Source organism: Rana temporaria, chromosome 9 (assembly GCF_905171775.1).
Source record: "Rana temporaria chromosome 9, aRanTem1.1, whole genome shotgun sequence".
Classification (NCBI taxonomy): Eukaryota; Metazoa; Chordata; class Amphibia; order Anura; family Ranidae; genus Rana; species Rana temporaria.
In genome coordinates, this window is record NC_053497.1 from 112,219,575 (window position 1) to 112,235,361 (window position 15,787).

Sequence of the window (15,787 nt, forward strand, 5' to 3'; positions counted from 1 at the left end):
ATTTTTCAAAGCTGGGCACCCCTTCTATAGACCATGTTAAACGGTAATTTCTTCTGTAACTTTGGGGACCTGGTACAGACCGGTCATAAGTCCCCTGGACCCGGTACTCGGCACACATGTAGCCCCATTTCTCCTCTATAAGTGTGCAGTTTGTTGTCTGGGGAACCCATGGCTGGGAGCACCAATTTTTCAAACCTGGGAACCCCTTCCATGGATATTTGGAGTGTATCTTGACTACAACGCTCTTTACCCCTGCAGGGGTGAGAAGCTGTGGTGAGTGCGGACACAGGAGGGGAGCACAGAGAAGTGACCAATAATTGTGTAGCACGGAATCACCTTACAGACTGTCACTTTTGGATTAAGCACATGTCACTTTCTGGATTAAGGACACTTATTAATTTATATGTTTACCAGCGATGAATTTATGCATATACTCTAAAGTTTCATATATCTGTAATTACACTTTTTCTGGTTTTTGCTTGCATACTGTACGTCACTTTAGACAAGCTTAATTTTTTGCTTGCATACGTCACTTTAGAAGAGTTTACTTTACTTGCACTTTTATCAGAGCCTTCATACAGCTCAGTATCACTTTAGAAGAGTTTATTTATTTGCACTTTACCAGAGCCTTCATACAGAGTAAGGGTCACCCCATCTGTGCAATATTTTTGAACAGCGCCACTTCCCTTCCCTTGAGGTTTCTATATATCTATAATCAACTTCATGAAACTTGAGACCAGTGAATCATGCTATAAAAAAAAAAAGGAAGGACGGACCAGGCAACAGGTCTTGTGTAACTGAGAAAATTAATCAGCCCTTTAATTAAACAGCTGTGCAACTTCCAGGTACAAAACAAACAAACAAATCTTTTCACCAGCCAGTGCTGCAGAATTTCTCTTTCCAGACTCTGCCTGAAAACAGTGAACGGTGAACATATGGAAATATTAACATTAACAACAGAAACAGTGTCACACAACAAATACAATTATACCTTTGTCAGGTAAGCAAAGCATGAAAACTGGTCCATAACATAACGGACTTGATGAACTGTATAGCCAACGGACCTGTTCCTTTTTTCGTTTATTTTTACTATATAAAGAACAAAAGAGAGGCTCAGTTCTGAAGCACTAGAAAATCAACATCAGCTGCATAAAGCATACCTGTCAAAAAATAAAAATAAACAAAAAGGTTATTTTGTGCATGTTTCTGATTTAACTGAACTATGGTCCCACCATTTCAGACTTTTTGTGTAAGCTCCATCTACTAGGGCCAGGCTCCATCTGTTTGCTATCCCAGAATTGAATGAGGATGGTAAGAGGGCAATCAGTGGATGCTGTAAAGCATTGGGCTTGGAGTCAGAGGAAGAGGCTAAAGGCCACAAGTAGGCAAGTCCAGCAATAGTGAAGCAGGATCAGAAAACAGCACACAAAAAGCCTTATTGACTAATGCAAAAGTGGGTACCCATTGATTCTGCTCTTAGGAAGGAATTTTCTTTTTAAAGTTATTTTAATTTTTTTGGGCATAAATATGGGGTACCTAACTAGTCATAATGGACCATAATACATCATGCTGCTGCCCTGAAAGAAAACACCACCCTGGCTGGCGAGACAGACTAAACAAATTGTATAATTTTATTGGTTGACCTGAGGCTCATGCCCATGTATTAGCACTGTGAACTTCCATATCGATAATCACAAGAATGGTTTACCAGACACAACCCACTTCCCCTAATGTATGCCCTTATCCCAATGACAGGCTATCTCAGCATGGTTGTCAGGTTGCAGGATCACCGACAGCCACCCTGATCTTAGGAAATGGACAAAGCTACCATCACAGCCAAGGTTGGCCCTATGTGTTGCAGTTTGAATGTACAAGCTCTTGAGAGATCTAAAAGGAACTTGTACAATTAGATTCTTACATGTGTGGTCAACTTAAAAAGTCCCTCTTTCATTTATGCATTTCTTCACATAATATAACTATGGCTGGTGATCCTCTGTTTCAGTCAAAGAAATACTTCACTTTTAGTAATAAAAGTTTTTTTTCCCTGTGGTGTAAATCTCTGACTTTTCTTCCTTACTGACTTATGTTCTGCTGTTTAAGTTGCCTATCAAAAGAAAGCGCTAGTTACATGTGAGTAACATGGGACATTGTGGTAGCTGCAAGAGAATAAGAACCAGTTTCTATGGGCAATTTTAATCGGGAACCCAAGAATTGGATGTCGAATTTCTGTAACGGTCTCCTAAAAGAGGTTGCTTCAGTTCATTCAGATCATCATTTAAATTTAATTTAATAGAACTGACATAAAGATAAACTAACAAAACATAATATATACATTAGCAACACAAAATAAACATTTCTTCTTTTTTTTTTTTATGTGTACTCAGAAATATGTAGACCCTGCCCTCTGAAAATGATGGTTGCTTTAGTACTCTGCATTTAGTATTTTCTGAGATAGTGACCCAGAATACATATGCAGGTAATGAGATCTTGAAACCAGACACAGTAAGGGACTTTGCATTTCCAGAATGAGGTCAGCAATTACAAATTACATGATCCCTCAGTCTAAGCTTCCTTAGAGAACTGTCAGAAGTGCAGCATTTCCAGTAAGCTGCCATTTTGTGGCATAATGTCTATGCCACAGTTTATCAGAAGCCACTATCGTACTGATGTTCCTAACATTTCAGGCAATGGGCAGCTACTTGGCTGCCAATATTCAAGGGACGCTAGACCTGGTCACCCTTAGGGCTGTCACTGCTCACAGCAATTAAATTCTCTTTTAAAAAAGGACAGTTCTTCCTTTAGTAAATTTCGATGACTTGGTCTTCTGTGTGCCAGTGATGTCATTACTTCTTAAATTGAAAAGGTGACAGACTTAGACCTAGTTCAGTCCCATTATGGCTGTTGGCCCAGGCAAACGTCAAAAGTGTCAAATGATTCAGCTTCAGTCAACAGACTGCACTCCAGCAGAAATACAATGAGCTTAAATTGCTGGTGAATGTAACTCCAAAGTAATCATGATGTGTCCAGCCCACTCAGTCTGCAGTACGACTACACCATACAAAGCCTTCCTTTTTTGTTTCCTACAAAAGAGCAAATAAAAAAAAACATAAACAAGCACCCAAACTGTTCAAAGTAGGCTAGACTAGACTAAAAAGCTAAGCATCAGCCCTATCTCTATCAAGAATGAAAATCAAGCTGACATGCCCAAGTAAACCTGCAGTGGAAGGACAAAAACTAGGACTCATTGATAGACATTGCATGTAAGCCCTGGTTCACGCTGGTGTGATTTGACATGTCAAATCGCATGTCAAATCAGTGGCATTTGCCGGCAGTGACACCGGTCTAATCAGTACGTCGCCACATTGGCGGCACTGCACCGATTTCAAAAAGTTGTTTCTGTACTTCTTTTTGCGATTACGTCATGCAATTTACATTGACATCTTTGTTTCTGCACAGATGTCTCTGTACTCGCTGCAGAAATCGGGACTGACAGCGGGAGTGAAATCCTGCAAGTTCAGCTGAACTCGTACGGCTTCATTTCCGCAGCCCAGTGTGAACCTGGGCTAAAGGTTTGTTTCTCCCACATCAACCTGAGCCCAGATGTCACTCTGCAATCTTCTACAGAAACAGGACATCTAGAATTTGACAGGCTGTCATAATACAACTTTTTATTTGGGCAACTTTTTACAGATGGGCAATTTATAACAAAGCATTTTTGCAGAACAGGTGAATGCAGAAAACTACACACAACTGCTGTGTAACAAAAACGTTAAGGAAAAAAACGGTCTGCTCTCACTACTCTTTATAATTGCCCCTAAAAGGTAGCAAAACATGAATTGCATCTAAAGAGCCAATCCCATGGTGGCATCAAGTCACGTGACTAATGGCCAAGTTCACACCACAATTTCTGCATTCAGTATATGTTTCTACATGCATGTTTTTGATGCATTTATCTGGTGTGTTCCAGTGCCTTGATGCGTTTTTCTGTGTTCAGAAAAAATGCTGCATGTTCTATATTTATTGACTGCACTGGAAACGCACTGCACTGGTGTGAACTAGGGCCATTGGAATACATGGAAAACACTGTGAATGCGTTTTTGATGTAAATTAAAAACACTTTTTAGCTCAACATATTTGTTCAGCTTCCCAACGTGCCTATGGTATATGGCCAAACATATGTGAACAACCCTTGGAGTAAGAGAAGAATGGCAAATGGAAAAAAAAAAAAAAAAACATACATAATATCCTAGGTGGATGAAGCATTGGTCCGACGCTGCATCTGTCCCCTGCTGATTTGAAGACTGAAGAACTGAGCAATCAAAGACCGATGATTGAATATAAAAAAGTAGTGCTGAGCTGTTGATAAATTTATATGCCAAATATAAAAACACACAAGAATTAAAGCAATGATAATAAGTGCAAAATAATGTGCAAGTGGCAAACTAATTAACGTACCAAACACTAGAGTGTCAAAATAAACCTCAAATGCTGAAGAGGTATATAACGCAATGCAAAAGAATCATGGAAAAAATGTCAAATAGTACAGAATCACATCTGCTGTGTGCAAGGTGATGGCTTCTTCAGTGCCTTCTACCAAGTTGCAAATGTGCAGAGTGATGGCTCTTAAGTGCCTTCTGCCAAGGTAAATGGATGGCCCATCACTCTGCACATTTGCACCTTAGTAGAAGGCACCAAAGACGACATCACCTTGCACACATCACTTTTTATGTGCGATTGCACATTTTGGACTTTTTATTTTCTTAATTTTACTATCAATTGTATTATTTGAAGTTTTTTTCCATGATTATTTTGCATTGTGTTATACTGTATACCTCTTCAGCATTTGAGGATTATTTGGACACTATGGCCCAGATTCTCAAAGAAGCGCCTATCTTTAGGCGGGCGTAGCGTATCTCAGATACACTATGCCGCTGTAACTTACAGTGGCAGGTCCCGTATTCAGAAAGGACTTGCGCTCTAAGTTACGGCGGCGTAGTGTAAATGGGCCGGCGTAAGCCCGCCTAATTCAAACTAGGCTGGTAGGGGGCGTGTTGTATGTAAATGATTGGTGACCCCACGTAAATGACACGCATGCGCGCGAATGCTCAGTATCACGTCGAATTTTCAAAGTAAATTACGCCCGCTCAATGCTTAGTCGACGTGAACGTAACCTACGCCCAGCCCCATTCACAAACGACTTACGCAAACGACGTAAAATACGACGCTGTTCGTACGTTTCCGATGTCCATACCTAACATGACTTACCCCTGCTTTATGAGGGGTAACTTTATGCCGGTCCGACGCCTTACGTAAACAACGTATCTTGATACGCTGAGCGCACTTACGTTCGTGAATCGGCGTATCTAGCTCATTTGCATATTCAACGCGGAAAATATATATGGAAGCGCCCCTAGCGGCCAGCGTAAATATGCACCCCAAGATACGACGGCGTAAGACTTACGCCGCTCGTATTTAGGCAACAGTGAGGCGTATCTGATTCTATGAATCAGGCGCAAAGATGCAACGCCTCACACTCAGAGTTACGACGGCGTATCTGGAGATATGCCGTCGTAACTCCTTTGTGAATCCGGGCCTATATTGTTTGGCACTTTACTTAGTTTGCCACTTGCACATTATTTTACACTTTTCACTTATGATTGCTTTTATGCTTCTGTGTTTTTATACTTTTGAAAATAAAATGTATCAACAGCTCAGCACTACTTTTTATATTCATGCACACTTGGGTCTTGGTTTTACCTTTCAGTGTTTTGTAGCAGTTGATTCATAATTAATCCCTTCACAGCTGTCATTGAGCTGTTGCACAGTAGCGCATGAAAACTCTTTATATTTATAAAGACCGCTGATTGCTTTAGTTCTTGGTCTTCACTGAGCAGAGCCAATGACCGCCAGCCACTGGCTCGCTTTACCGTGCAGGGAGTGGGAGTTGCTGGCTTAATCCCCCAATGGCTTGCCGAGGGCTCATCCAACTGCCAGTCCAAGCATCTGGGAGGACCTCGACACTAAAGTAGGAATAAATCTAGCACCTAGACCGGTTGAGTGATGTCAACAGCAGACTTTAGCCCGCGGTCAAAGGAGTACAGAACAAAGTGCACTCCTGTGACCCACAAGAGAAGTAGGGCCAAAAGAGCTTTAATGCTACAGTATATAAATATAGTTTATATAATTGTGTGCATCCAACCTTTTGACACCAGTTTGCGGAAGGTCTTTCATGGTTTTAGAAAGACTGTGCCCCTGGCCACAAAGTCAGCCCCATAAAGACATGGCTTGATGAGTTTGGTGTGGATGAACTTGAGTGGTTTGCACAGAGCTCTGACCTCAACCCTAACATCTTTATTGTAAAAGTGGCAAGGCCACTTTATAGTACTAATATCATAATCTTTTAACAGTGTGGGATATACAGTGCCTTGAAAAAAGTATTCATACCCCTTGAATCAAAAACGTAAAACCTATTTTATTGGGATTGTATGTCATAGACCAGTGGTCTCCAAACTGCGGCCCTGTGGCTGAATGTGTCCCTTTGCCTGCCTTTACCCAGCCCTAGGGATACTACTCCTCCCACTTATTTGAGACCCTTTTCTGCCAACTGACACCAAGAATGAAGTGCACCACCTCCCACTGACACCAATGATGGGGCACCATTTCTCCAAATGATAGGGTACTATTCCTCAAAATGATAGGGCACTGCTCCTCCCCCTAAAACCAAATGTGGTGATGTTTACTCCTACTGATGCCAGGCAAATTTCCGCTACCACTGGCCCTCCTAAAGTCTGAAGGACAACTGGCCTTTGTTTAGAAAGTTTGGAGACCCGTCATAGACCAACACAAAGTGGCACATAATTGTGAAGTGAAAAAAAAATAAATGGTTTAATTTTTTTTACAAATAAATATGTGGCGTGTATTTGTATTCAGTCCCCCCCCCCCCCGAGTTAATACTTTATACAACCATCTTTTGTTGCAATTACAGCTACAAGTCTTTTTGGGTATGTCTCCATATGCTTTGCATATCTGGAGAGAGTGAAATGTTTGCCCATTCTTCTTTGCAAAATAGCTCAACCTCTGTCAGATTGGATGGAGAGTGTCTGAACAGCAAGTTTCAAGTCTAGCTACAGATTCTCAATTGGATTTAGGTCTGGAATTGACTGGGCCATTCTAATACATGTCTATGCTTTGATCTAAACCATTCCATTGTAGTGCTGGCTGTATGTTTAGGGTCGTTGTCATGCTGGAAAGTGAGCCTCTGCCTCAGTCTTTTGCAGACTAGGTTTTCTTCCAAGATGTTTGCTGTGTCGTCCACATGGTTTCTCGAAAACTGCAAACAGGACTTCTTACGGCTTTCTTACAATGGCTTGCTTCTTGCCACTCTTCCATAAAAGCCAGATTTGTGGAGTGCACAACTAATAGTTGTCCTGTGGACAGATTCTACCACCTGAGCTGTGGATCTCTGCAGCTTCTTCAGAGTACCCATAGGCCTCTTGGCTGCTTCTCTGATTAATGCTCTCCTTAACTGGCCTGTCAGTTTAGGTGGACGGCCATGTCTTGGTAGGTTTCCAGTTGTGCCATACCCTTTCCATTTTTGAATGATGAATTGAACAGTGCTTTTTTTTTTTATAACCTAACCCTGCTTTAAAAGCATCTCCATAACTTTATCCCTAACATGTCTGGTGTGTTCCTTGGCCTTCTAAATGCTGTTTGTTCACTGAGGTCACGCATGGGCCTGCAATAGCATCTTATAGAGCAGACGTATACCTACTGCAATTTGCGCAGCCGTGTCAACCTGCTGCAGTATAACTGCGGCGGCTGGTCGGCTCGCGGGTAAATACCACCAAAATAAAGCTCTATTCGTGTGAATAAAATGCTAAAAATTTCACATTGTTAGTATAGCATGACTTCAGCAATTGTCATTCAAAATGTGAAAGCTGAAAAATTGCCTATTTAACAAACATGTTATACATATCTGGCCTGTTACAGTAGTTTTGCACAGGGCAGCCTGGATCCTCCTCTTCTCTGGTCCTTCACAGCTGGCCCCTGCCTCCTGTCCCTAAAGCAGGCAGCTCGCTTTGGGGGCACCCGAGCCGAGTTGCAGCTCCATGTGTCCATTTAGACACGGAGATGCCGTTCAGCTTCACCCCCTCTCTCCCCTGACTGGCTAACTGATTGATTGACTGTGGGAGCCAATGGCGTCGCTGCTGGGGCTCAGGTAAGTATTATAGGGGGATGCTGCACACACAAATCTTTTTATTTGAATACATAGAATGCATTAAGATAAAAAAAAACTTCTGCCTTTACAACTCTTAACCTTTCCTAAGAGACATACCTACTGAATGTTCTAGTTGCCCTACTTTAATACTTTGAGTCACCGACCCATCACAAGTATGCTACTGTTAATGTCAGAGTAATTTAGGATTATTTTTTTTCTTATCCTGAAGCCACATGAAGGGTATAGCACAGCACATGGTAATAATGGTAATAAAAAGAAACAAATGGTGGCATGTACAGTGTCTTGCAAAAGTATTCACCCTCTTGGCTTTTTACCTATTTTGTTAAATTACATCCTTTAGTTCAATGTTTTTTTAATCTGAATTATATGTCACAGATCAGAACACAATAAGTTGGTGAAGAAAAATTAGAAAAATATATACAACTATTTTTCAGAAATAAAAAACTGATAATTGGCATGTGCATATGTTCTTCAACCCCCTTTGTTATGAAGCCCATAAAAAGCTCTTGTGCAACCAATTACCTTTAGAAGTCACATAATTAGTGAAATGTCACATGTGTGCAATCTAAGTGTCACATGATCTGTCATTACATATACACACCTTTTTGAAAGGCCCCAGAGACTGTGCAACACCTAAGCAAGAGCTACCACTAGCCAAACACTTCCATGAAGACCAAGGAACTCTACAAGTAAGGGACAATGTGGTCGAGAAGTACAAGTCAGGGTAATGTTATAACAAAATATCCAAATCTTTGATGATCCCTAGGCGCACCATCAAATCTATCACAATCAAATGGAACATGGCACAACAGCAAACCTGCCAAGAAATGGCCGCACACCAAAACACCTGGACCGGGCAAGGAGGGCATGAATCAGAGAGGCAGCACAGAGACCTAAGGTAACCCTGGAGGAGCTGCAGAGTTCCACAGCAGAGACTGGAGCATCTGTACATAGGACGACAAGAAGTCGTACGCTCCATAGAGTTGGGCTTTATGGCAGAGTGGCCAGAAGAAAGCCATTACTTTCAGCAAAAAACAAAATGGCACGTTTTGAGTTTGTGAAAAGGCATGTGGGAGACCCCCAAAATGTATGGAGGAAGGTGCTCTGGTCTGAGGAGACTAAAATTTAATTTCTTGGCCATCAAAGAAAACGCTATTTCTGGCGCAAACCTAACACATGACATCACCCAAAGAACACCATCCCCACAGTGAAACATGGTGGTGGCAGCTGTGGGGATGTTTTTCAGAAGTCGGAACTGGGAAACTGGTCAGAGTTGAGGAAAGATGGATGGTGCATACAGGGATATTCTTGAGCAAAACCTGTACAACTGTGTGCGATTTGAGGCTAGGACGGAGGTTCACCTTCCAGCAGGACAATGACCCCAAACACACTGCTAAAGCAGCGCTTGAGCGGTTTAAGGGGAAACATGTAAATGTGTTGGAATGACCTAGTCAAAGCCCAGACCTCAATCCAATAGAAAATCTGTGGTCAGACTTAAAGATTGCTGTTCAAAGTGCAAACCATCCAACTCGAAGAAGCTGGAGCAGTTTTGCGAGGATGAATGGGCAAAAATCTCAGTGGTACGATGTGGCAAACTCATAGAGACTTATCCATAGCGACTTGGAGCTGTGATAGCCGCAAAAGGTGACTTTAGGGGGGTGAATAGTTATGCACATTGACTTTTTCTGTTATTTTGTCCTATTTGTTGTTTGCTTCACAATAAAAATAAAATAAAAAAAACATCTTCAAAGTTGTGGGCATGTTCTGTAAATTAAATGATGCAAATCCTCAAACAATCCTTGTTAATTCCAGGTTGTGAGGCAACAAAACATGAAAAATGCCAAGGGGGTGAATACTTTTGCAAGGCACTGTAAGATTGCAGATCAATCCATATATTGTTACGTGTAGGTATATCTGATATAAGGCATCCCTGTTTATCACATACCAGAGTTTCAGGTTACCGGTCGGCAGTAAACACTTCTTCTGGTTACTATCCTTTCAGTGTTGTCAATGTTGCTTGAGTTTTCAGTACTGCAAATCAACGCTGTCTCCTGTTAGAAAAAGAATACACTTAAAAGCAGTTCATTGTACTTTATATAAAATATAACCTTGTGTAAATCCGTGCTAAATAAAAACTGAACAACAATTAAAAACAGCTGCTAGCACAGTTTAACAGATAAATAAATGTAAATAAATAGTGCAGGGCTCAAATGGTATAAAGTGACAGTCCAAGTATAAATCAATGCAGAGGAAAGTTGAAGACCTCCACCACAGCTTCAGTGTGCAGAACACACCACACCACCATGCTAATAATCTTCTTACCAGATGGTAAAGGCAACAGGAGTTGTAATCATACAATGCAGTGGGTTAATGGGAAAACGATATTCCAAACCAGATGGATCGATCAGCATAACATCAAGAAATTCCAAGACTCGGACAATGGATGGATATATTGTGCAATCATCACATGGAATTAACCAATGAAGAGAAGGAAAGCAAGAATAGTGAAGCCCGTAAGGTAAAACATACTAAAATGTATTGTAGTCTACTTACAGGTGTACAAAGATCATCATGACATAAAAAATATGCGGCTCTCAAAGTGCTTGTATCAGCCAGCCTGACATGTTTCATCCGAAGTTGGATATCATCAGAGACGTGGCCAATGACACAAGCACGCCCATATATATATGTAACATCCTGGCAAACCAAGTGCTTGTTAGGTCAGATTAGAACGGCCATCAGCTGTGCATATTAAAGCACAATCACAGGAGGAAGCAGGAAGTGATACAAGTAACTGGCAGGAAGTGATGCAAGTAACTGGCAGAAAATGGAAGCACCAATCCGATCTGCATGACAACATCCGGTGGGCGGGAACAGGCCGTCCATACCAGGAAATTATGTAATTTGGAATGCCGATCGGCTGTGCTTGCGTTCCAAGGAAGAAACCAGAACATCAACAAAGAGGGACTCACTGTCTGAACACAGAGCATCCATAGAAACTCACGACAGACAGCGTAATCCCCCATATGCATAATATAGCCCACATAATCAGCATTAAAAGTTTTGAAACAATATTTTTGCTCATAAAATGACGCTACAAGAACACAATAGGTAAATGTACTATGTAAAAGGGAAAATAATGCCCATTAAAATACATACAAAACAGCACCATCTAATGGGGAGGAAAGAAATTACTCATTTGCATATATAAATATACAAAAAATGTACATAAAAAGGGGGGAGGCCCCCCACTATGTGCTGGAAATTAGTGTAATGTTGAAATTGCGTGTAGACACTGCCCACTAGTGTCAACACCGCATATGACAGGAAGTATTTAAATAGTCATTTAATAAATCAACTAAGTTATTTAATAAATCAACTAAATTAACTATTATTAATAAAGCAGTTACACCCCTTTCGGCATGAATATCGACTGGGATGTTAACACTTAATATCGTATATGCAGCGAGTTTCAAGTTTAGAAATTTCTCGCTTGGACATACTTCCTCGCCAATGTGGAGTAAAACGATCAATGGCCACAAAAATGGTGCCCTTAGAATTTTTCTTATGGCATTCCAAATAATGGCGAGATACTGTATGTTTCGGAAAACCTTTCCTGATATTGGCAATATGCTCGTTCACACAAAAAAAAAAATGCCAGTTTCAATCTTATACCACTGGCAGGGTGTTTGACATCAACACTTTTATTACCTGCTCCTCCTTGAATGTTGTTTATCTCCTGATTTGTCCATGCGGCCTTCAATATGTGGGCCGCAGGACACGTGCTATGCACGTTTGTGTGAACGAGCATATTGCCAATATCAGGAAAGGTTATCCGAAACATACAGTATCTCGCCATTATTTGGAATGCCATAAGAAAAATCCTAAGGGCACCACTTTTGTGGCCATTGATCGTTTTACTCCACATTAGCGAGGAAGTATGTCCAAGCGAGAAATTTCCAAACTTGAAACTCGCTGCATAAACGATATTAAGTGTTACACCCCCTTTCGGCATGAATGTAAGTGTAATTCTGTATAAAAGGTTTACTTGAGCAGTAAAAACAAAAGAAATTACACTCACATTTCAGCAATAAAATCAGGCAAAAAATCTGTCAGCAATAGGATCAGTGGGAACCCGCTGATCCTATTGCTGACAGATTTTTTGCCTGATTTTATTGCTGAAATGTGAGTGTAATTTCTTTTGTTTTTACTGCTCAAGTAAACCTTTTATACAGAATTACACTATGTGCATCTCTGCTTTCTTTTATATTCCTTCTCCTTGAGCTGTGATTTTGAACCACTCATATGGGTCCAAGTCAATACACATCATAAGCTGCTATTTGGATTATCCTTTTCCTGGTACGGTCACTATATTGCACCGGATCTCTCCCTCCTGTCTACCATCTAGGACACCTCTGGAAGTCGGATACCATCTATTATAAGCTTATATGACCCATTAGGTGTAAACCTATTTGGGTCCACTAAATCCGGTAAGCCTCCAATCATTTCCTGGTGGTGGATACACTTCTGATTGTCACTCTTATGTGTATGAAGACAAATCACTTCACTGCTGATTGATTCACCAACTGTTGGGACTTTCTATTATCGCCTAAGAGACTTTACATACAAGTCTTTTTCTTTTCTTTTGTGGACTCACGATTTTATATTATAATATTACCTTGGGTACCTATCACTAGGTTTGATTTCCATCATCCCTTATCACACATATATTTAGCGCTACACTTTTTTGTTTTATTCTATCAACTTTCCCCTGCATTGATTTATACTTGGACTGTCACTTTATACCATTTGAGCACTGCACTATTTATTTACATGTTTTTGTTTGCTGAATCCACAGACTGTGCTAGCTGCTTTTTCATATAATACATTGGTTCACCTTTAGTTAGCGCAGATATTTGTTCACATAGTTTACAGTTTAACAGATACCAACCTACTCATACAAAGTGCAGTGCTTAAAAAAATAAAATAAAATTGATTAAATAACGTATTTAATATTATACACACACGCACCATTATATATATAAAAAATAAACAGTCCTGAAAAATTCATGGGTAAGTGATGTGTATGAAAAATAAAAAGTCCACAAATGTGCAAAAAGAATGGTGTTCTCCAAAATATAAGGCAGGACCAGTCTTTCAAGGAAGGTATAGTGCCCTCCCCATTATCTATGCGAAAAAATAAAAGCTCACAACTCCAATCGCGTACTGCGATCCACCAACCAAAATCTGCTCCAAATACCCAAAGCCAGATACAAGTCCAAGGGAGAAAGAAGATTCGCGGTTCAGGGTCCCAGACTATGGAACGCTTTACCAACCAGCATTCGGTTGGAGGAAAATCACCTAGCGTTCAGGAGAAAGATCAAAACTCATCTCTTTTGATATCAAAGGAGACAGGAACAACAAGCGCCCAGAGGCGATTTGGTTCGCATGTGCCACGCTATATAAGTTTTTCATTCATTCATTCATTCATTCATTCAGGAACGGGTTTTCCCAAACGTCTAATAGAGTTGGAAGTGAAGATGACTGCTTACCAGATGTCAAGGCTTTCAAACTAATGAAAAAAACTGAAGCACTTTAGGGGATAAACCCCAACCAAATTCACACTGTTTGGACAGATGACTCTTGGCTCCTTGACTGCTCTCTTAATATAAAAGAGGGCCTATATAACATAGAAGATCATAGTTTAGTATGTACGGATAAAAGTTTATTAAAAATATAACATGGTACACTCACATTTCAGAAGAAAATGACATACATATCTATCAAAAAAGTTGCAGCAAGTAAAATGTCGGCGACACAGCCCTTCCAGTCAGTGGCCGGCACTGACCAACTCTTTTCATCATACATTTAAAGTGGTTGTTAACCCACTTCTATTAAATTATCCCATCCTCTCTGCACCATTATCAGAAGCGTCCTTGTAAAAAGGGGTGGGCACATTGTATGAGCAGAGAGAGGAGGGGGAGAAGAACACAGGAGAAGAGCAGGATGCGGCTGACGTTATCATGCAAATAGACCACGGTATCAGGGGCTCAACAGCCATGATTATTGTGGTCCGTTTGCAGAGAAGAGAGCAAAGCTAGGCAGGATCAGCCAGGTAAAGGTTAAGGCCCCTTTCACACTGGGGCGGGAGCCGCAGTGACGGTATAGCGCCGCTATTTTTATACCGTTGGATTTGCAGCGGGATTCGGCCGCTAGCGGTGCGGTATTAAGCCCCGCTAGCGGCCGATAAAGGGTTAATACCGCTCGCAATGTGCCTCTGCAGGGGCGCATTGCAGGCGGTATTGCCACGGTTTCCCATTGTTTTAAATGGGAAGGAGCGGCGAAGGAGTGGTATACACGCCGCTCCTCTCACCGCTCCAAAGATGCTGCTGGCAGGAGATTTTTTTCTCTCCCGCCAGCGCATCGCCTCAGTGCAGGAGCTTTTCAGGAGGTATATCAGCGCTATTTTTAGCGCTGTACCGCCTGAAAAACTCAGTGTGAAAGGGGTCTAAGTGTAGCGCTAATTAAATATACGTGTGTAGATAGTTCAATAGTTGCATTAACAATATGTGAAAAAAAGTTGCATTTACAATACAAAACAAAGAATTAACTCTGTGTCCAAAAATGCACCAAGTGAAGATAACACCTCAAACAGTAAACATCATATTGTGCACATTGAGTACACAGATAAGTGGAAAAAAAAGTCCAAAAAAAAATGGATGTATTCAACAGACTTCATCTGAAGACTCCAACATAGATTTAAATGGGTTGTAAAGGTAAAAAAAAAAAAAAAAAAAATCCCTAAATAGCTTCCTTTACCTTAGTGCAGTCCTCCTTCACTTACCTCATCCTTCGATTTTGCTTTTAAATGTCCTTATTTCTTCTGAGAAATCCTCACTTCCTGTTCTTCTGTCTGTAACTAAACACAGTAATGCAACACTTTCTCCCTGGTGTGAAGAAAGCATCTTGAGGGGGGCGAGCAGGAGGGTCAGGACGCTCTCTACTTTGCAGAGAGCGGGCGCCCTGACATTCCTGCTCGCCCCCTCAAGAGGCTTTCTCCACACCAGGAAGAAAGCCTCACATTACGATGTTGAGTTACAGACAGAAGAACAGGAAGTGAGGATTTCTCAGAAGAAATAAGGACATTTAAAAGCAAAATCGAAGGATGAGGTAAGTGAAGGAGGACTGCACTAAGGTAAAGGAAGCTATTTAGGGGGAATTTTTTTTAACCTTTACAACCCCTTTAACCCTCTAAATAGAGACAGAAGTATCAGAAGCACCACCACCAATGATAGGGGGAGGCTTGCCAGATATCAAGGACCTGGAGAGGTGTATATTTCCCAAGTCGCAAAATGCTTATATGTCAGTCAACTCGATGGGTGCAGCTAATCCTGAATCCAACCGATAGCTTGGCCACAGCAATCACAGACACCAAATAGAACGAAAGACAAATGCAGTATTCTCATATGGGAGACAGAGGTTCAGTACCCAAGTGCCATATGCAATATAACAATAATTTTATATTTTTGGGTTAACAAATGTGTTAAC

The 15,787-nt window shown here is 41.0% G+C and overlaps 1 protein-coding gene across 3 annotated transcripts in view; it reads right to left on the reverse strand.

Annotated features, from left to right (window-relative positions):
* Positions 1–789: 789 nt before the first annotated feature.
* SNAPC4 (small nuclear RNA activating complex polypeptide 4) overlaps positions 790–15,787 on the reverse strand; it is a 109,215-nt gene continuing 94,217 nt past the window's right edge. For all 3 annotated transcript variants that reach the window (XM_040324149.1, XM_040324147.1, XM_040324148.1), the window contains exons 23-24: positions 10,185–10,290; positions 790–3,080 (exon numbers count right to left, since the gene is read on the reverse strand). In XM_040324149.1, coding sequence (XP_040180083.1) covers positions 10,192–10,290 — 99 coding nt within the window. In that variant the 3' untranslated portion in view covers positions 790–3,080; positions 10,185–10,191. The remainder of the gene's footprint in view (positions 3,081–10,184; positions 10,291–15,787) is intronic.